At 36.8% G+C, this 23,124-nt stretch overlaps 1 protein-coding gene across 1 annotated transcript in view; it reads right to left on the reverse strand.

Annotated features, from left to right (window-relative positions):
- Nucleotides 1-1,012: 1,012 nt before the first annotated feature.
- Nucleotides 1,013-23,124, reverse strand: part of LOC114329588 (protein regulator of cytokinesis 1-like) — a 58,941-nt gene continuing 36,829 nt past the window's right edge. Inside the window, exon 9 of the mRNA XM_028278756.2 lies at nt 1,013-22,933. Within this exon, the coding sequence (XP_028134557.1) occupies nt 22,697-22,933 (237 nt within the window). The 3' untranslated portion in view covers nt 1,013-22,696. The remainder of the gene's footprint in view (nt 22,934-23,124) is intronic.

The raw sequence follows: 23,124 nt of genomic DNA on the forward strand, positions 1-23,124 counted from the left end.
CCTGCCCAAAAAATTTTCTTCATAAAATTGATAGTATATCCTGTCATTCTATGGATATGGCAGGACTTAAAAATTCATCGCAACTTCACATTTTTTTCCTCGTGGAAAATCTAATTTTCCCAGGAGAATGCCACAGGAAACCTGTGGATTTTTCCATAAATTGTAAGTACCTTTTCTAACCATCCAGTATTGCAAAGGGTAGGACTTAAAAAATCGTGGTTGAAGTTCTGTTAATATCTCCCGGTTTAACTCTGTAATAATTTTATTCCATCTTTCGTCTTTTTGTCTAATAGTATGACCGGCGAATTTCCATTTTAGTTTAGCTGTTTGATGAGTAGCATCCTTAACTTTTGTGTAATTTCTTACCCAGGAATTCCTTTTTTCTATCTGACAGTCTGTTGATTATTTGTCTTTCCATTGCTCTTTGTTTTCGCAATTCTGTCCATATTCGCTTTTGTGAATGTCTATGTTTGACATCCATATGCGAGAACCGGAAGAATACATTGGTCGTAGAGTTTCGTTTTTATATATTGAGGGTATTATTCTTCAATATAAAGCTGAGCTTACTAAACGAGGCCCACGCTAACTTCGTTCGTCTCTTTATTTCTGCCGTTTGGTTGTCTCTATTCAATTTTACTATTTGTCCCAGTATATGTATTCATTCACTTCTTCTATTTGGTTTTGTTTAACTACGATTCTTAACTCATTTTCTTGATTTGTTATCACTTTTGTTTTGTTGTAATTCATATTTAATCCAACTTTACTGGCTTTTTGGTCTATCATTATTTGTAGTTGTTCCTGTTCCTTGTCTGTAGCTATAAGGACGATATCGTCAGCGTATCTTAGGTGATAAGTATTGGCCGTTAATGATGATTTCATATTCTTCCCATTGAATGGGATTTAATCTCTTGAAAATGTCTTCTAGTGCTTGGTTGAAGAGTTTCGGCGAAATCGTATCTCCCTGTCTAACGCCCCTTTCGATAGGTATGGTGTATGTATAAAAAGAGTAGACTTGTTTATTAAAATTTTATTATATAAAACTATGAAACATATGTACAAAAGAGGTTAATAAACGCGTATAAAAATAACAACATAAAATACTGTAAATCAAACTGTGAAATACTGGATAACATATTTCACCATCACTAAAAGTTGTAACGTAAGTACGTCATTATTTGCAAAAAAATTTAAAAAAATACATTAGAATAAACCTAAAACCCTTTTACCACGTAAGAAAACTTCATAAGTTTCATTTGCTTCAATGCTTAAAGCATTTTTAGCCAAAATGAGCTAGGGGGACTATAAAAGCCCAGAGTGCAATCTGTAGAGAGCTGTTTCCTTTGTTATCAATGAGAAGCCGTATCATTGATAACACGGGAAAACAGAATTAATATTTGATGATTTCCATCTTTGCCAATTTCGAAAAATAGTTACGCTAATGTCTCGAAGGTTAAAAAATTCGATACCGATATCAAAGCAAGTCCTTTATGTCATTTGTATAAAGGCTGATTTATGTTAGAACGGGCCATATACGAAACGACTGTCTTTCGGGACACGTTGACACGTCGGAACACGTTGTGATACGAAATCGTGTGATACGAAAGATACTGGTTAGTTTACCGTACGTGACGAGGCGACAACGGGGACGGGCGCCATCTACCGGCCGTGCTCGCCTCGTGGGTGATGATTATTTTCTCGTACCCGTCCCGTACTCCGTACTAATATGAACTACTTGTCAGCGGTCGCGACGTGCTATTCACGGGGAACTATTGTATTGTAATTGTGTTTGACCAGTCCTACTTGTTGGTGTGTTTATATAATATATAGTTACATTCTAAAATATAAAAAAATCTAGAAAAGTAAAAAACTATGAAAATCCCAGTTAATTTAAAGCGAAAGGTTTTTGACACATGTATCTTTCCTGTCATGTCCATTATGGAATGAAGACCATGACACTTAAACCCACAAAAAAATGGAAACCTATACTCATCAGGAATTACTTAATGAATTTTCAGCTTCATATGGAAATTATACATGGGTATTTACAGATGGTTCTTTAGATCCCGGGTCGAGGACAGTAGGTTTTGGGGTACACATACCTTCAATCAATTATAACTATGTATCCAGATTACATGAGCACACTCAAATATGCACTGCAGAAATTATTGCAATTAACAAGGCATTATCTGTTTGTATTGAAAAAAATATTAAAGAAGCAATAATTTTTTCAGATGCTAAAAGTGCTATCCAAAAATTACATAACACCGCCTGGGGGACAAACAACCATATTGTAAACCTAACTAAAAGACTCATTATTGAGTCAATGGAAGCAGGATTTAATATAAACTTAGCTTGGATTCCAGGCCATACTGGAGTAAAGGGGAATACAGAGGCTCATAAATTGGCAAATATAGGCAAGACTTCAAATGTTCCTGCAGACATTAAAATAGATAAATTTTACTTTTTGCCTTTTATTAAACAAAATATTGTAAATGAGTTTAAAGTTGAATGGACAAAACAGTTTAAAACTAAAGGGAAGTGGTATCAACAATGCCAAAGTGATTTTTCTGTAAACCCTTGGTTCCACAAATTTACATTTGTGGATCGAAGGCACTTGACATCAATTATTAGAATGCGAACGGGCCATTGCCACACACCAGACCATTTGTTTAAAATCAATTGTAGTGATACTCCTTTTTGTGAATGTGGACAAATAGGAAGTATAACTCATATGTTACTTGAATGCCCAATTAACAAAACAAATCAATTTGACTTGTATCAGGAACCATTTCAATACAAAATCTCTACATAATATTAATGACCAAACCTTAAGAAAGATCAATCAATTTTTAACAATATTTCAAATTAAAATATAAAATAGTTATTTGAAAATCATATTACAATGAATTTAAAGGGAATATGGAAAAATCCAGACCCTTTGAAAAGAGGATTCCCTTCCAATTACAGTCTAAATACGAGGACTGGTCAAGTACCTAAGAGCTGGAGGCCATGAAACTAAAAGAAGAAGAAGAAGACCATGACACTTACTAACCAATCTCTCAATAGACTCAACAACTCGAAGAGTTTTTGAGAGATTTACAAGAAATGTAAGCTTAGGAGATTATATGAGAAACGAAGATTTAAGGAAAAGAACCAAAATAAAAGACGTTACCTAAGCTATCGCAAAATTTAAATGGAAATGGGCAGGATATATGGCAAGGGAAAGTGAAGAGGTGGGCAAAGAGAATAATACAATGGCGACCAAGAGCAGATAAACAAGGCAGAGGAAACCGCAAAAAATAGATCGACGACACTAAAGAAAAGACAGGAAGAAACTGACACCAGATACCATAAGACAGGCGAATATGGAAAACATAAGGGCAGGCCTATGTTCAGGACTGGCCAGAACAGGCTGCTAAAGAAGAACTTACATTCTACAATGGATGACAACATTTAATTGACTGTGTGAGGAAGTACCCACCTATTTATGATATCCATGCTGGGTGGACTGCCCATCCCTTTTTCCTTCTTTCATCCTCTACCAAAGGTTGTAACGGTGCGAAGGCCGCTAGTAATTTCGAATCACTGACATCATCGCATCACCCCTTAATTTTTTTTGTGTTAAGACCGTATTTATATTACGACCCCGGTATAAGCATTCTGTCTAATAGCTTCGTATTCTGAAGCCGCGAATTGTCTCATGATTTATATCTGAAGTGGGATAAGTTTCTCACATACGTATGGTATTGCGTAATCCTCGTTCCCACATTGGTATATTTTCCGTTTGCCCAGAAGTAGAGCATTTGTTTATCTTCGGCGAGTTATCAAAAGAATTTAATGTTTTTTTGAGACTGAATTCTGTCCACTAGAGCCGAATGTTTACATAATAAATTTTATAATAGCGATAAGGTTTTTCAAGTAGTTTTGAGTCGACAATCGTTGATAGAGCTGACTTGACATTTTTGATGAGCACCAAGAGAAACTGCTTACTGATAATGAGTATTTTCTTATTGGTTAAGAAGAAGATTTACAACTGTTTATGGGATGTTCTTAGGAACATTGGGTTCTTTTTATTGGATAAACTATCTGATGATTGCTGGAATAGGAGTCTAAATTTCTGCGTTTGGTTTAGGAAGATTGGAGTTTGGGGAGATCGAGAAAGAGTTACGTAGGAGCCGTCAAGAACTAAAGTTGTAGTTGTAGCCTCGGGCAGAGACCGCTTATAGCGGTTTCTGAAGAGTTGAGTTGAAATTTTAGTTTAAGTTTTTTAAGTGAAGTTATTGTGCAATTTTATTGCAGAAGTCTTTGTGTTGGAGTTAAAGTGTTTGTTCCAGTATGGTCTAAACAAGCCGCAAGCCACCGCGTATTTTTTGATCCCGTTTAATAAACTAGAAAACAATTTTTTTTATAAAAATGTATAAACATTCTCAATTTCTTTGCAACACGAAAATGCAGCAGCTGCATAATACCATGGTCAAATCTGAGAGTGCAGGAAGAGTCTATACCGGTTTCGGGGGTTGTTTCCCCTCATCAGTAGTCCTATATCCTCTTCTCTCAGATTCTTCCACGTACCACACTTTAGGCCTTTCCGAATTGCAAAGAAAGAAATGTCACGGATGAACTAGGGCCATCTACCGAAAAACAAAGTAAGTTATCAATCGAAGTAGTACAGAAAACGACAATAAATATCGATTCCATACCACCAGATTGACAACAGGTGGAATACTTTCTTTGGTTACACCTCCTGAGATTTTTAAAATTTATAAATCATACAGGGTGCCGAGGAAATTAAGATAAGAGAATTTTAAATAATTCACAACTCATCTGCTCAGAGTGGTAAAAGCTCCAACAAGAAAGATTCCTTAATACTCAAACAAAAGAGTAAATGAATTAAAAATGTATAAACATTCTCAATTTCTTTGCAATACGAAAATACAGCAGCTGCATAATACTATGGTCAAATCTGAGAGTGCAGGAAGAGTCTATACCGGTTTCGGGGGTTGTTTTCCCCTCATTAGTAGTCCCATATCCTCTTCTCTCAGATTCTTCCACGTACCACACATTAGGCCTTTCCGAATTGCAAAGAAAGAAATGTCACGGATGAACTAGGGCCATCTACCGAAAAACAAAGTAAGTTATCAATCGAAGTAGTACAGAAAACGACTATAAATATCGTCTCCATACCACCAGATTGATAACTTACTTTGTTTTTCGGTAGATGGCCCTAGTTCATCCGTGACATTTCTTTCTTTGCAATTCGAAAAGGCCTAAAGTGTGGTACGTGGAAGAATCTGAGAGAAGAGAATATGGGACTACTGATGAGGGGGAAACAACCCCCGAAACCGGTATAGACTCTTCCTGCACTCTCAGATTTGACCATAGTATTATGCAGCTGCTGCATTTTCGTGTTGCAAAGAAATTGAGAATGTTTAGACATTTTTAATTCATTTACTCTTTTGTTTGAGTATTAAGGAATTTTTCTTGTTGGAGCTTTTACCACGATGAGCAGATGAGCTGTGAATTATTTAAAATTCTCTCATCTTAATTTCCTCGGCACCCTGTATGATTTATAAATTTTGAAAATCTCAGGAGGTGTAACCAAAGAAAGTATTCCACCTGTTGTCAATCTGGTGGTATGGGAACGATATTTATTGCCGTTTTCTGTTCTAATTCGATTGATAACTTACTTTATTTTATTTTTTTTATGTTTTTGTTCGAGTAGTGCCAATTTGTTTTGAGAAATAAATCTAATGCTGAATTTTTCTATAAAATTTTTCTATGAACTATGGGAGTTAACCTGTACTGTTATTGTATCAATTCATTTGTAAAGTGACATTTGGTGAAGTGAATAATTGTGCCTTGGACTTAAAACCAAGCAAAAAGATTCAGGACCAATAAACAAGGTATTATTTTTTCTATGTTAAAATTTTTCATTTTCTTTTCGATAAAAATTATCTCTATTTGTAACATCGTAAGAGATCACAGATTTAATTTCTCTTTGTTTCAATAAATAATGTTTCATTTGCAAAATACAACTTTATTATTTCTCTTTTTAAACTTATCTACGACAGGGATGCAGCTTATCGCCAACACTGTTTAAAATCTATATAAATGAGGTCTTGCATAAGTGGCGCAAATCGTGTCCTGGAATGGGGATACAGCTAAACGACGACTCAACATTATACACACTGCATTTTGCTGACGATCAGGTGGTGATTGCCCAGGATAAAGATGATCTAATATTTATGACAAACCGGCTGTTTCGAGAATACAAAAAATGGGGCCTATACGTTAATATGAAGAAAACCAAATATATGTGTATAGGAGGACAGAAAAGTGAGTTACATCTAGAGGATGATATGGTTATCGAGCCAAGCTCTGATTATGTATACCTTGGAACGAAAATCCAACAAAGTGGAAGGACAGAATTCGAAATAGAGGAAAGAATTATGAAAGGAAAGAAGGTAATAGGAGCTTTGAACTCCCTACTTTGGTCAAAAACCATATCAAAAGAAAAGAAAACACAGCTTTATAATAGCATCTTTAAAAGCGTGGTACTGTATGGATGTGAAACCTGGCAACTGAATAAGCGAACAGAACAGAAGTTGCTTGCACTGGAAATGGACTTCTGGCGAAGATCGGCCTGCATCTCCAGAGTCTCACATATAACGAATGAACGGGTACGAGATGTTATGAATAGAAAAACAAACATAATTGAAGAAGTCCAACAAAAACAACTTTGTTGGTATGGCCATGTACAAAGAATGGAGGAACATCGACTCCCAAAGCTAATAATGGAATGGCAACCCCCGGAAAGAAGGAAAAGGGGCAGACCGAAAACAACCTGGATAAGTGGAATCCAGAGAGCCATGTCTGAGAGAGTTCTCCGACCAGGAGATTGGACAGATCGACGCGGCTGGAGAATAGGAACCGGAAGGCGCAGGACGCTATAAACCGGTGTTATATATATATTATTTCTCTTTTCCTTCTCTCTTGTATCGTAAGTACAACAAAGATGTAGCTGAGTAAAGACATAGATAAGGTAAGTCACGCTATATTTGCTTTCACACCATAAGTATTTTATATATTGTATATCGACTATGTTTTCGTTTAATTTTTTTGAATTAGCTATCTGTTCTTTTAAGTTTCTATTTTTGGTTCCCAGAAGGTAACCAGTGGCGCCCAATATTTTATTTCTTTTTATTTGACATTCTTACTTTGATTTTCCTATTATTTTTATTTCTAAGCTAATAAGAGTATATTAATAACATCCCTTAAAGATCCACCCCACATCTCTTCCGATTCTGAGCAACCGAGGACTTGTTCTCCAAATTGTGTTAGCATGTCACATCCTTATATGACATATCAACATCGTGTCAAATTTTATTTTCCATTCATGTTCACTTTGTTTTCATTGACGCTACAAGGTATACAGCTATAGCTAGCAATTACATGTTTACAAAATTCATTCTTTAAACCATCCGAGCACTCGTGTGAACTTCAAGTGCTGAGGTTAACAGAATATATCACGAAAGGGTTCAACGAAAAGAAATATACAGCGGCCGCCTTTCTAGACGTCAGTAAAGCATTTGACAGGGTATGGCACGACGGCCTGCTGTATAAAATGAACCAATATGGTTATAGTGAAGCGATGACGTGTCTTCTCTCGTCATACCTAGCCAACAGGAGGTTCAGAGTTCGGATAGGGCCAACCCTGTCCGAAGTTGGGACCATGGAGGCTGGTGTGCCACAGGGGGCAGTGTTGTCGCCATATCTATATACCATATATACGGCAGACACCCCAACTGAACCCAGATCGTTGCTAAGTCTATACGCAGATGATACAGCGATAGCTTTTAGCAGTACCCACCCAGATTTTGCAACAAGACATCTACAAAGAGCTCTTGACGAACTACAAGAATGGTGTGTGCAGTGGAAAATAGCTGTCAATCCTGACAAAACACAGGCCGTTATGTACCAAAAAAGAAGAGGCAGACCAAATGAGGAACTATCCCTATTTGATACCCAAATTGAATGGTCAAATCAAGCCAAATACCTAGGCGTAATGTTGGACAAAAGGCTGACCTTTACAGAACACGTAAAACAAACGGTCAACAAAGCTAAAGCCCTTAGGAGTCAACTGTCATCGCTAATAGGTCGAAAGAGTAAACTGAGATTTAAGACAAAGATTAGGATGGCAAATTGTATAATTTTGCCAACTCTAACATACGCCTCAGCCGCATGGGGGCACACGTGTAAAACCAATAAGAAAAAAATACAAACCATCCAAAACCACATGATCAGGGAAGCTCTGAATATACCTACATATGTCCCATTAAGATATGTATTTGGACATACGCAACAAAAGAAAGTCCTGAGAATGATAGACGAAAGAGCACATGAAATATTTAACAATATCAGACACCATCCTAGCAGGTTATTAAGAGAATTGACTAACTACGACGAAAACCAAAGAACGGTACATAGACGGCCTAGACAGCAGTTAGCTGGATATAGAGGAAACCCTTAATGAAAAATTGAGATAACCACAGAATATCGAAACACAAATGTCGCCCTTCAGGCACTAAGTACCCTTCAGGTAGGTCAAATGGACCATAGCCGCGGAATGTGAGCATCAAGGTCACGTACCGACAGACGTGGGCTTGATGGCCACACCTTTCGGGCGCTCAGTCGTCGAGGAGAACAAAATTTATTTTGCCAATTCGCCGGCTGAGTGACCGAGCACACACGGTCTGGACAGCAAGACACCGATTTAGATTGGTGCCTTGATGTCCGGAACACATTTTTTTAGGACTCAAGTCCAAAGTAAGGTAAAAAATTAACTTAGTCATTAATAGGGAGAAAAGCTCTTCTAGCTACCCCTAAAACCAGGTGGCTTAACCACATGAAGTAATACAAAGGGTGTCCCATTACCCAGGGCATCCAAAGTAACATTAAGATCAACGCCTCCCCATTCGGTATGTCCTTCGATGGGGAGGGGTGGAGGTATAGCTTGGGGGTCAGATAGGTACCACTCCATTACGGGGTGTGACCGGTTTGATCTTCGGACATGTGGGTTCCACTTTTCCATTGGAACACACATGTTCCCCGGGGCTGGGGTTGATACGAGCATGTGTGTGTGTGCATGTCACATCCTTATATGACATATCAACATCGTGTCAAATTTTATTTTCCATTCATGTTCACTTTGTTTTCATTGACGCTACAAGGTATACAGCTATAGCTAGCAATTACATGTTTACAAAATTCATTCTTTAAACCATCCGAGCACTCGTGTGAACTTCAAGTGCTGAGGTTAACAGAATATATCACGAAAGGGTTCAACGAAAAGAAATATACAGCGGCCGCCTTTCTAGACGTCAGTAAAGCATTTGACAGGGTATGGCACGACGGCCTGCTGTATAAAATGAACCAATATGGTTATAGTGAAGCGATGACGTGTCTTCTCTCGTCATACCTAGCCAACAGGAGGTTCAGAGTTCGGATAGGGCCAACCCTGTCCGAAGTTGGGACCATGGAGGCTGGTGTGCCACAGGGGGCAGTGTTGTCGCCATATCTATATACCATATATACGGCAGACACCCCAACTGAACCCAGATCGTTGCTAAGTCTATACGCAGATGATACAGCGATAGCTTTTAGCAGTACCCACCCAGATTTTGCAACAAGACATCTACAAAGAGCTCTTGACGAACTACAAGAATGGTGTGTGCAGTGGAAAATAGCTGTCAATCCTGACAAAACACAGGCCGTTATGTACCAAAAAAGAAGAGGCAGACCAAATGAGGAACTATCCCTATTTGATACCCAAATTGAATGGTCAAATCAAGCCAAATACCTAGGCGTAATGTTGGACAAAAGGCTGACCTTTACAGAACACGTAAAACAAACGGTCAACAAAGCTAAAGCCCTTAGGAGTCAACTGTCATCGCTAATAGGTCGAAAGAGTAAACTGAGATTTAAGACAAAGATTAGGATGGCAAATTGTATAATTTTGCCAACTCTAACATACGCCTCAGCCGCATGGGGGCACACGTGTAAAACCAATAAGAAAAAAATACAAACCATCCAAAACCACATGATCAGGGAAGCTCTGAATATACCTACATATGTCCCATTAAGATATGTATTTGGACATACGCAACAAAAGAAAGTCCTGAGAATGATAGACGAAAGAGCACATGAAATATTTAACAATATCAGACACCATCCTAGCAGGTTATTAAGAGAATTGACTAACTACGACGAAAACCAAAGAACGGTACATAGACGGCCTAGACAGCAGTTAGCTGGATATAGAGGAAACCCTTAATGAAAAATTGAGATAACCACAGAATATCGAAACACAAATGTCGCCCTTCAGGCACTAAGTACCCTTCAGGTAGGTCAAATGGACCATAGCCGCGGAATGTGAGCATCAAGGTCACGTACCGACAGACGTGGGCTTGATGGCCACACCTTTCGGGCGCTCAGTCGTCGAGGAGAACAAAATTTATTTTGCCAATTCGCCGGCTGAGTGACCGAGCACACACGGTCTGGACAGCAAGACACCGATTTAGATTGGTGCCTTGATGTCCGGAACACATTTTTTTAGGACTCAAGTCCAAAGTAAAGTAAAAAATTAACTTAGTCATTAATAGGGAGAAAAGCTCTTCTAGCTACCCCTAAAACCAGGTGGCTTAACCACATGAAGTAATACAAAGGGTGTCCCATTACCCAGGGCATCCAAAGTAACATTAAGATCAACGCCTCCCCATTCGGTATGTCCTTCGATGGGGAGGGGTGGAGGTATAGCTTGGGGGTCAGATAGGTACCACTCCATTACGGGGTGTGACCGGTTTGATCTTCGGACATGTGGGTTCCACTTTTCCATTGGAACACACATGTTCCCCGGGGCTGGGGTTGATACGAGCATGTGTGTGTGTGCATGTCACATCCTTATATGACATATCAACATCGTGTCAAATTTTATTTTCCATTCATGTTCACTTTGTTTTCATTGACGCTACAAGGTATACAGCTATAGCTAGCAATTACATGTTTACAAAATTCATTCTTTAAACCATCCGAGCACTCGTGTGAACTTCAAGTGCTGAGGTTAACAGAATATATCACGAAAGGGTTCAACGAAAAGAAATATACAGCGGCCGCCTTTCTAGACGTCAGTAAAGCATTTGACAGGGTATGGCACGACGGCCTGCTGTATAAAATGAACCAATATGGTTATAGTGAAGCGATGACGTGTCTTCTCTCGTCATACCTAGCCAACAGGAGGTTCAGAGTTCGGATAGGGCCAACCCTGTCCGAAGTTGGGACCATGGAGGCTGGTGTGCCACAGGGGGCAGTGTTGTCGCCATATCTATATACCATATATACGGCAGACACCCCAACTGAACCCAGATCGTTGCTAAGTCTATACGCAGATGATACAGCGATAGCTTTTAGCAGTACCCACCCAGATTTTGCAACAAGACATCTACAAAGAGCTCTTGACGAACTACAAGAATGGTGTGTGCAGTGGAAAATAGCTGTCAATCCTGACAAAACACAGGCCGTTATGTACCAAAAAAGAAGAGGCAGACCAAATGAGGAACTATCCCTATTTGATACCCAAATTGAATGGTCAAATCAAGCCAAATACCTAGGCGTAATGTTGGACAAAAGGCTGACCTTTACAGAACACGTAAAACAAACGGTCAACAAAGCTAAAGCCCTTAGGAGTCAACTGTCATCGCTAATAGGTCGAAAGAGTAAACTGAGATTTAAGACAAAGATTAGGATGGCAAATTGTATAATTTTGCCAACTCTAACATACGCCTCAGCCGCATGGGGGCACACGTGTAAAACCAATAAGAAAAAAATACAAACCATCCAAAACCACATGATCAGGGAAGCTCTGAATATACCTACATATGTCCCATTAAGATATGTATTTGGACATACGCAACAAAAGAAAGTCCTGAGAATGATAGACGAAAGAGCACATGAAATATTTAACAATATCAGACACCATCCTAGCAGGTTATTAAGAGAATTGACTAACTACGACGAAAACCAAAGAACGGTACATAGACGGCCTAGACAGCAGTTAGCTGGATATAGAGGAAACCCTTAATGAAAAATTGAGATAACCACAGAATATCGAAACACAAATGTCGCCCTTCAGGCACTAAGTACCCTTCAGGTAGGTCAAATGGACCATAGCCGCGGAATGTGAGCATCAAGGTCACGTACCGACAGACGTGGGCTTGATGGCCACACCTTTCGGGCGCTCAGTCGTCGAGGAGAACAAAATTTATTTTGCCAATTCGCCGGCTGAGTGACCGAGCACACACGGTCTGGACAGCAAGACACCGATTTAGATTGGTGCCTTGATGTCCGGAACACATTTTTTTAGGACTCAAGTCCAAAGTAAAGTAAAAAATTAACTTAGTCATTAATAGGGAGAAAAGCTCTTCTAGCTACCCCTAAAACCAGGTGGCTTAACCACATGAAGTAATACAAAGGGTGTCCCATTACCCAGGGCATCCAAAGTAACATTAAGATCAACGCCTCCCCATTCGGTATGTCCTTCGATGGGGAGGGGTGGAGGTATAGCTTGGGGGTCAGATAGGTACCACTCCATTACGGGGTGTGACCGGTTTGATCTTCGGACATGTGGGTTCCACTTTTCCATTGGAACACACATGTTCCCCGGGGCTGGGGTTGATACGAGCATGTGTGTGTGTGCATGTCACATCCTTATATGACATATCAACATCGTGTCAAATTTTATTTTCCATTCATGTTCACTTTGTTTTCATTGACGCTACAAGGTATACAGCTATAGCTAGCAATTACATGTTTACAAAATTCATTCTTTAAACCTACTTAACGACACTCGCACATAACTTATTTAAAAAAACACGTGCAGAAGCTGGAAGCTACCCGTCATCAATTCCCCGTGCGGAGCCCGGTTGTTCCACGGTCCGTGTCGTACACGTCCCGTTCTAACATAAATCAGCCTTAAGTCAAAAATGTGTCATAAGTTTAAAAAATATTAATGCTGATATCAAGGCAACTGCTTTATAGATTTGTATAAAGTGGTTTATTTTGAGATGCAAAGAAAACACAGTTAAGGGGTTAGTTATTGCCACTTTTGCAATCTAAAAAAAAAACAGTTAAGATCCACGTGTTAAAGTTATAAAATAAACGAGAAGTACGAATAAACAATCACCAAGACATATTATGCCCCAGGAAACTAAACATTTAAAAATTTTAAAAATACTGGCTACTATTTGTTAACTGGAATATCTGGGGAAGTCAATAGAAAAGGTGTACCATCTTGTGGGTATTCTTTTTCTCATGATCATCTTTCAGTGCGTCATAGTTTTTCGATTTCTTTCTAACGCATTAAATTGTATTTGACAGAAAAAAAAGGCACGTCCGTGATTACAGACATTTACAACATTTATTCTAGTTATTCTAGTTGTCAATTGATGGCGCCATAATAAAAAAAATATTTTTTTAATTAGATAATAATATTACAAATATAATCTGTATAATTTATAAGACTATACAAATCAAAGAAAATACCATTTTATAAATGCAATAGAACAATTGATTTGTTTTTATTCCAAATTGAAAATAAAATGTGACAACTGTCAGATTTAACTAAAATGTCATGTTAGAATAAATGTCATAAATGTGTATTATCATGGACTTACTCTTTTTCCTATCATTTGTTACGCACTGAAAAATGCTCATGAAAAGGACAATATCGAAATTGTTACTGCGTCATGGTTTCTCTATAAAAATTTTTTACTTTTTCTATTTTTTGTGGGGAGGTCTACCGATTTTCCCCAAATTTTAGTATGTTGCTGTACTACAACAAAAATGGCTCTCTGATTTTTTTCAGATTTTTTTGAGCTCAGGCGGCCATTTTGTGAGCCCTAAAAAACAAAAAAATAGCCATTTTTAACGCTTTTTTAAACATTTTTTTCTAGGGTCTCTCTTCACTGAAAATGATTTTAAAAACGTCATATTTTAGCTATTGATGTCTAATTTTAACTTGAATTTTTCTAACTTTTGTCAAACGTCAAGGCGCCATTTTGGCAAAAATTAAAGTAGATCCACTTTTTACCAAAAATGACCATATTCAAACAGCTATAAAACAGCTTTTAAGTAACGCAGCTTTTTCAGTGCGTCACAAATGATAGAAAAAAAGGAAAGTCCGTGATAATATACATTTTAGTGACATGACATTTTAGTTAAATCTGACAGTTGTCACATTTATCTGCAATTTGGCATAAAAACAAATCCATTGTGTTATTGCATTTATAAAATGGTATTTTCTTTGATTTGTATAGTCTTATATTGTTCAGATTATATTCGTAGATATATTATATAATTCGCAAATTATTTTATTTTCGATCATAGCGCCATCTATTGAAAACTAAAATAAATGTTATAAATGTCACCGACGAAATATAATCACCGACGTGCGTTTTTTTGCTGTTAGATACAATTTAATGCGTTAGAAAGAAATCGAAAAACTGTGACGCACTGAAAGATCCTCATGAGAAAAAGCATAGTAACGAATCGAAATATCTAAAAAATATCTACAATTTTTTTTATAAAGTTTTTTCGTGCTTCACAACTTTTCAAGCTACGGTCGTTTGAAAAGTGCCCTTTTTACAAAAAATGCGGTTTTTCGCATTTTCAAAGAGATGGAACTTTTTTCTGCCATCTTCGAATTGCACGAAAAATTTTTTAAAGGTAGTTTTTTACATATATTATAAGCTCCCAAAGGAATTTCTTTGGCTATTTGCTTCTAAATGCTTCATTTGAACCTCTAAAAAATCGAGAATTTTGATACCTTCGTGAGCTAATATAACTTAACCTGTTGACCCACCTCGCTAAAACAGGGGCAATTTAACCCTTTCATACATTATGAATTATGAAAGTAGAAAAAAACACCTTTAATTTAAGCTTTGAAAGAAGTCACTAGCGTTTATGAAATCAAAGTTATGACAATTTTAAGATTTAAGAATGTATAGTCTATGTTGTGAGGCCGTTCCTGTATGAAAAAATTAATTACCTTTTTCGGCTCCGCAAAATATTTTTTTAGATTTTTTGGATCATTCTAAACAAAAAAGGTCTCTTCTCATTTTTGTCTAAAGTTTTTGTCTACAACTGAAAAATGCGAAAATACGCATTTTGTAGGCTTGAAAATTCATAATGTAAATTACAATTTTTGAGGTTGCTAAGTGCCTACATTGAAGTTCAAATATTCAGTTTTAAGATTCTGGTGAGAAATCTGGCCTTATTTCAATATAGACCGTTGTTTTTTAATTATTTAATATTATTTTTTAATTATTTAATAAATATATTTAATATAATTAACAATTAAAAAACAACGTTGTATTAAAAAAGCCCCCATTTTCAACCAGAATCTTAAAACTGAATATTTATTCTTCAATTTAGGTACTTGTTAACCTTAAAAATGATAACTTACATATGAGATTTCAAGCCTCGAAAATGCGTATTTTCGCAGTTTTCAGAATTAAATCGATTTTTACAGGTTCAGATGAAGGATTTAAAAGCAAATAGCCAAAGAAATTCCTTTGGGAGCTTATAATATATGTAAAAAACTACCTTCCAAACATTTTTTGTGCAATTCGAAGTTGGCAGAAAAAAGTTCCACCTCTTTGAAAATGCGAAAAACCGCGTATTTTGTAAAAATGGCACTTTTTGAAACCGTTGCTTGAAAAGTTGTGAAGCACGAAAGAAACTTTATAAAACAAAATTTTAGATGTTTTCTATATCTTTCGATTCGTTAAATATAGCTTCGTTACTTAAAAGCTGTTTTATAGCTGTTTGATGTATAGAGTCATGTTTGGTAAAAAGTGGGTCTACTTTAATTTTTACCAAAATGGCACGTTGACGTTTGACAAAAGTTAAAAAAATTCAAGTTAAAATTAGACATCAATAGCTAAAATATGACGTTTTCAAAAGAGGGATCCTAGAAAAAAATTCTTAGAAAAGCGTTAAATGGCTATTTTTTGTTTTTTAGGGCTCACAAAATGGCCGCCTGGACTCAAATCTGAAAAAATTCAGAGAGCCATTTTTGTTGTAGTACAACAACATACTAAAATTTGGGGAAAATCGGTAGACCTACCCACAAAAATATAGAAAAAGTAAAAATATTGCTCAATGATAAAAGTCGCTTTTTTCCAAACGTTAATCAAAATCCACGACGCAGTAAAAATTTTGATGCCCACGAGGTAGTACTCCTTTTCTATTGACTTCTCTCATATATTCCAGTCAAAAAATAGAGGCCAGTAATTTTCAGACTTTCAAAGTGCTTTCTCGGCTTCCTTTCCTGGTGTAATATAACAGTTAAAACTATTTGATTATATGTACAACTACTACACTACTAGGCGAGGATATAAAACACTAAAATAGACTAAACCTCTAACTTTTTTCAAGTAAGACGGATCGTTATGAAACCTTTTGTATTCGATTCGGGAGAGCTTCAGGAAAAAAGTTGACCTATTGGCATGAGGGACAAATAAACATTGCATTGTTATAGGCGGAAAATGCATTTTCTAAAGTGCATCTCAAAGTGTTCAAATAATAAAACTTCACGACTCGGAAACTAATCATGGAAATGAGTTCCATTTTCATACTCGGGAGGATTTTGAGGTCGCTGAATACGAATAACGTGCCGGCGAAATTGTAAGAAGTACCTGGTGCCCGGTATTTTGGTATTCACGTCGTCTCTTGGAGTTTTATGGAAATTGTAACGTCTATGGTTTTACGGCAGTCAACGAAGTTAATATGTTATTTGTCGGTACGCGTAATCCGATATGTTTTCGTCTGGGGCTGGTTATTAAATTTTTATGACACGCGATAAGGGTGAACCGCTTCGGAATACCTTCGGTACATTTTTGAGAATAGTGATAAAGATTAATGAGTTTATTTTTCTTTTCGATGTTTTTTTTTATTAATGGCTTTGACATAGCCCATTAGCCAGACTATTTGTTTTTTTTTGTATGGTATTACAATAACAATTTTAAGTTAATATCTAAGCCTACTTATTATCTAAATTTACAGGGTGTTATAATATATTAATGGATACATTTTTCAATTTTGTGTCATATTTTTACAATTTTTAATTTTATTATCTAAGCCTATTTAAAATTTAAATTTACAGGACGTTAAATATTCGTAAAGACATTTTAACGTCTGCTTATTTTTTGGAAAAAGAATTTCGTTTAAATTGACAGGTAAAGGACAATTTAGATCAATTAACTTTTCATACATCACTTTAATATTTTGTCTGTACTGTCCACACTCCAATGAGGTGCTGTAGATCTCCCATTCCACCACAGGCGCAATATGGGTTATCACTGATACCTATGCTGTGTTTGTATGCTGGGGTTAGTGCGTGATTTGACCTCATTCTGTTTTTATAAATAGCCTATTTGATTCTTGTTTCAACCATCTCTCATTGGGAATTAGTGGTTGGCAATTTCTAAAATTTATTCCCGTTGTACTTTGGTTATATACACGTTGCCAATTTTGTTTGCAATGGTTTTTACTGATATTATCTATATCGGTTACTGGTAGAAGTATGTTGTTTATGTTTCGTTTGGTTAAAGCTGCAGAGTTAGCTAATTTGTCGACTTCTTCATTTCCAAATATTCCAGAATGTCCTCTAACCCAACAAATAATAATTGAACTGCCCGAGGAAGTAACATCATAATATAGACTCTTAATTTCTATCTCAATGTGGTTTAGACTTTGTGTCGATTGGATAGAAGTGAGTTTGTCCACAATACTTCTACAATCGGTGAAAATGATATAATTGTCCATACCAACAGAGGCTATATATTTTAGCGCAAGTAATAAAGCTGATAATTCGGCAGTATATATTGAAGCTTCATTAGGCAATCGGCATGATTCTTTGTATTCAGAATTCCAGTGATATATTGCACTTCCGGTTCTATTTTGAATTTTGGAGCCGTCAGTAAAAATATATTGAAACATAGGCCACTTGTCTTTAATTATTTTGTTGATAATACTGCCTGGAAGGTTTGAATCCATGTAATTTGTTTTGTATTATCTTGGAAAAGAGAGTTTCAGGAGGTTTAGTGTAAATTGGAGGTATTTTATTTTTGTACATTTGGTGTTCACACATTGTCAATTTCCTATAGCTTTCAACGTATACGAGGGTTTTTTTAGTACACCAATATTTGTGGCTTAAATCTAATATATTCAAGTTACGAATAGTCCTTAAGTAGCTGACGTTTTTTGAAATAGCTCTAGCTACAAACTTTTCGATGTTAAAACTTTTAATAGAGGATAGGAACAGATTCGAAGAATTTATTTTTAACGTTTTTGGTTTTCGGGGCAGTGTGTGATGCGACAGCCGTTGAGGAATGACGATTTAAATTTTTTTTCTTCGCGTGTGTGTGAGCGACGAACGATCGAGGGGCAGGTTTTCGTTACGGGTTAATTCTCTGCGAAAAGAGTGCGATCGGGTGCAAATTTTTCAATATAGTTAAGAAGAAAAATACGGGTTCGCGTAATAGCATATTAACAATATCCGAAGTTGTCGATAGTGCGTAAAACCTTAACACTAATAACCTAGAGTGAAAAATTAGAACAATAAGTGAGGGGCCAGCTGTAACCGGCGTACAGAAAGGTGACGGATGCTGCAGGTGGTGTCTCATCGCAGGGGACTTCAACCGGTTCGTGTACTTGCTGAGACTTCGGAAGTCGTAGCCGTAAGGTAAATGACTTTTTCTTATTTTTTTTTGTAAGACGTTAGAACCTTTAATGTTCGTAATACCTAGAAGCATAGCCGGTTCGTTACAGTTAGTAGAACATTAGAACACTAGCCGGTTCTGTATAGAAATGATTTATGAAAATGATTGAAACTTGTTAGTTATCTCGAGGTTTTTGAGATCGCTGAACACAAATATTGCTGCGGCGATGCTGTACGAGATACCTGGTGCCCGGCATGCACGTCATCCCCTGGAGATTATTAAAATTCGGAGAAAATTCGTTATAAAAATACATAGTTGAAATTTTAGTATCTCGGGGTTTTTGAGGTTGCTGAACACGAATATCGGGTCGGTGAAGCTGTAAGAGGTACCTGGTGCCCGGCATATAGGTCATCCCCTAGAGTTTTATGGAAATTCCAGAAGATGACGTATGAAAATCATTAAAACCTCTTATCCCGTAGGTTTTGAGGTCCCTGAAAACAAATATTGCTTCGACGATACTGTGCCAGGTATCTGCCCTAACAACATAAAACATTCCAGGAATGTACTATCAAAGTTCTATTAATGTTTGAATGTCCTGGACATTCAAGGAACATTCGGTGAACATCTGATTAAATTATTGGTGGAATGTTACCACAAGACATTCTATGAACATACTACCAATGTCCTATATTTTAAGTGAGGCCATTTACTATTCAATTTGCGTTCATTTTCAAATTTGCCGCGCGTGTTCTATGTAAGTAGGGTCGCGTGCCGCGTGGTCATCATATTATCACATTTCATGATAACCTACAAATTTATGATTGGATGGAAAATGGAAATTAGAATTATATAGTGGCTTTTTTGCTGTTCTGTATGTTAGTGTTGCTCTGGCTGGATCTCTTTTGTTTAAACAATTATGTAAGTATTATAAAATCTGTTTTAAATTTTCTTTATTCTTTATGAAATGAATTATTTATGCATATTATTACCTGTAAAATAGTACCTATTTCTTTTGATGTTTAATTGTAACGAATAGAAAAATTACCATCCATTTTAATTTTTTTAAAATCAGCTGAAAGTGGTCTACAAAAAACCAGGAAAGAAACGTATAGCCTTGTGGCTATGAAAGGCAAAGAAAGATATATGTAAAAAGTGTAATGGCTAGTTGGAAGAAACTCCACATTGTCGATGTATAATAAGTTATTACTTTATAAACAAATATTAAGACCTGTATGGACGCCCACTATAGTGTGGGCATCCATATATTGGAGGTCCAATATATTGGGGTGTACTTATTAGACCAAGTAATATAAAAGTTATACAAAGATTCCAGAACAAAATACTGAGAAATATTGTAGATGCTCCTTGGTATGTGACAAACAGTGATCTCCATAAGGACCTAGAAATGGAACCTGGATATAATCATCAAGAAGATGGCAGGAAGTTACGAGCAACAACAAAAGTACGAGAAAAGGAAAGGAAAATTACTTGAGGAAATCCAGCTCCTCAATACTACTGGGCAAACTAGAAGATTGAAGAGAACAAAGCCTTTTGAACTAGTTTGAGTGATAGGTGATAGTGAAAAACAGAGCATAGTGCTTGTGTGCCTGTGTATGTTAAAATAGTGCACGATCTTGCTAGATTAGATAAGAGACGCTATGGGGTAAGCTCTTCATTTTAAGAAACAGTAGTAATTTAGGTTAAATTAAAATTGCTCATTGGTCAGTTATGACCAGATTGTAATTGTAATGTACAATTCAATACAATGAATCATCATCGTAGTGATGATTATGGAAAAAAATATATGACAAGATTTTGTGCAATAAAAATGTTTATATTTATCAAGGATGTATTATTTGGTATGGCCACACATACTTCTGGTATATCGTCGGTGTGTGACAATACCACCTATCTGCTTTTTCATGAATTTTGTAGGAGACGAAAAACCATTTTTAGGGTTATCTCCTGTTTTCACATGTAAATTTTTGACATGTTTTGTAGTAAATAGATAGTTGAATTTACTACAAAACATGTCAAAAAATATCATATGAAAACAGGAGGTGACTGTAAAAAAAGTCTTTAGTCTCTCTTACAAAACTCATGAAAAAATAAATCGGAGGTATTATGACACATCAGCGACTACATCCAGGGACTGTCTAAAAAATATACTGTGAATGTCCAAAGAACATTCGTAGACATTCATGGAATGTTCCAACAAGACATTCAAGGAATGTTTAAAATGCTGACACAGGACTTTCCTGGGACATTTAGGGGACATTCCTGTGCTTTTGAGGACATTCCAGGAATGTCCTGGACATACATGGAATGTTTGGTGTTATTAGGGTGGTGCACTGTATCTACATTGTCTCCGGGAATTTTATGGAAATTTGTAAGAAAATTTGTTGAAACTTGTTAATCCGTGGTTTTTAAGGTTACTGAGAGTTTTAAACATATAATTGTATATAATTAAAAAGTACCTTGTACAGCATCGTCGATGATTCGGGTTCGGCGACCTCAAAAACCCCGATATAATAAATTTCAACTATTTTCATAACGAATTTTCAAAAAACTCCAGCAGATGACGTAAATACCGGTCACCATGTGTCTCGTACAGCATTTTCGATGCAATATTCGTATCCAGCGACCTCAAAACCCACGAGATAATAAATTTTTCACTATTTTAATAACGGAATTCCATAAAACTTTCCGGAAACCTCTTAGCTGAAAAATTTGCAGTTACTAAGGGTCTCAGACAGGGATGTTGTATCTCTCCGACTCTGTTTAAGATCTATATCTCTGCAGCTCTGAAACAATGGAAAAGGAAAGTCAAAGGAATGGGTATACAATTGAACGATCAGGATTGCATATACACTTTACAGTTTGCAGATGATCAGTTGGTGATCTGAAATGACAAAGACGACATGGAATATATGCTTAGAAAACTAATTGAAGAATACCAGAAATGGGGATTAAATATCAATTTAGAAAAGAAAAAATACCTCTCAATTGGCGCTGAAGCAGAACAACTCGATGTCGAAGACAATCAAAAAATAAATCCATGTGACGAATATAAATACCTGGGCGTCATCTTCGACCGTAGTGGAAAAGACGAACGAGAAATAGAACATCCAATCATACAAGCACGAAGAGCTATAGCATGTCTAAACGGAGTTCTATGGAGTAAAGAAATATCAAAGAAAAGAAAATGGAACATATATGAGACAATGGTTAAAACTAGCCTACTTTATGGAGCCGAGACATGGAGAATAACCGAGAAATATAAGAAAAAGGTCGAAGCCACGGAAATGGATGCCATCAGAAGATCGATGAGAATATCAAGAGCCGAAAGAATAAGGAATGAAGTAATAAAACAACAAATGGGTGTAGAGGGCGCTATAGTTGAGGATATTGAAAGAAAACAGCTCATATGGTATGGGCATGTGAGCCGAATGGGGGACGAAAAATTGCCTAAAAAACTATGATGTGGCAACCCCCAGAGAAGAAAAAAACGAGGAAGACCACCACAGAGCTGGAATCTGGGAGTTAGGAAAGCGATTAGCGCTCGAAATCTAAATGAAGACCTAACTCAGGACAGAACACAGTGGCGTTTGGGAGTCGGACAACGTCGTAACACGTTATGAAACCGAATATATATATTTCCATAAAACTCCAGGAGACGTAGATACCGGGCACCAGCTTCGTTGACACGATATTCCTGTTCAGCGACCTCAAAAACCCCCGAGTATGAAAATTTAAACGAAAATGAAAATTGTCCCTGATGCCAATAGGTCAACTTTTTTCCTGAAGCTCCCCCAAATCGAATCCAAAGTTTCACAATGATCTGTCTTACTTTAAAGAAGTTAGAGGTGTAATGCTTTATTTCCTCGCCTAAACTAAAAGAAATCTCCTTTAGAAAAAATCTAAAATATCAGCTTCAACTGGCTCTTTGCAGCTGTCAGTTTGGAAGTTGTATTAGGAGACTTGGCTGTACTCCTCGGCGACCTCGCTGTTCCGGTTGGCGTCTTAAAAAGACTTTTTTGGACAGTTTTGGTCGGAGTTTTGAGATTAGAGGTAGTTTCGGGGACGGCCAACAAGTTGTTGTCGGTTTCGGCTGCATTCAACGTGCTGCGACACTCTACTCTGCTGTTAAAGTTATTCTAAAAAAAATATTTTTGGTTAATATTAAAAATTGGGACACAAAAAAACATCAACTACTAGGTTGTTTGATGAAAAGGTACGAAACGTCGTAATAATATAATCGTAAAAATATTTGCCTATGCCGCTATGGGATAACATACTGAGACATCCAGGGATGCAAATGTAGCCTTCGGCTTCGATCGGGCATGCA

This window comes from Diabrotica virgifera, chromosome 5 (genome assembly GCF_917563875.1).
Source record: "Diabrotica virgifera virgifera chromosome 5, PGI_DIABVI_V3a".
Classification (NCBI taxonomy): Eukaryota; Metazoa; Arthropoda; class Insecta; order Coleoptera; family Chrysomelidae; genus Diabrotica; species Diabrotica virgifera.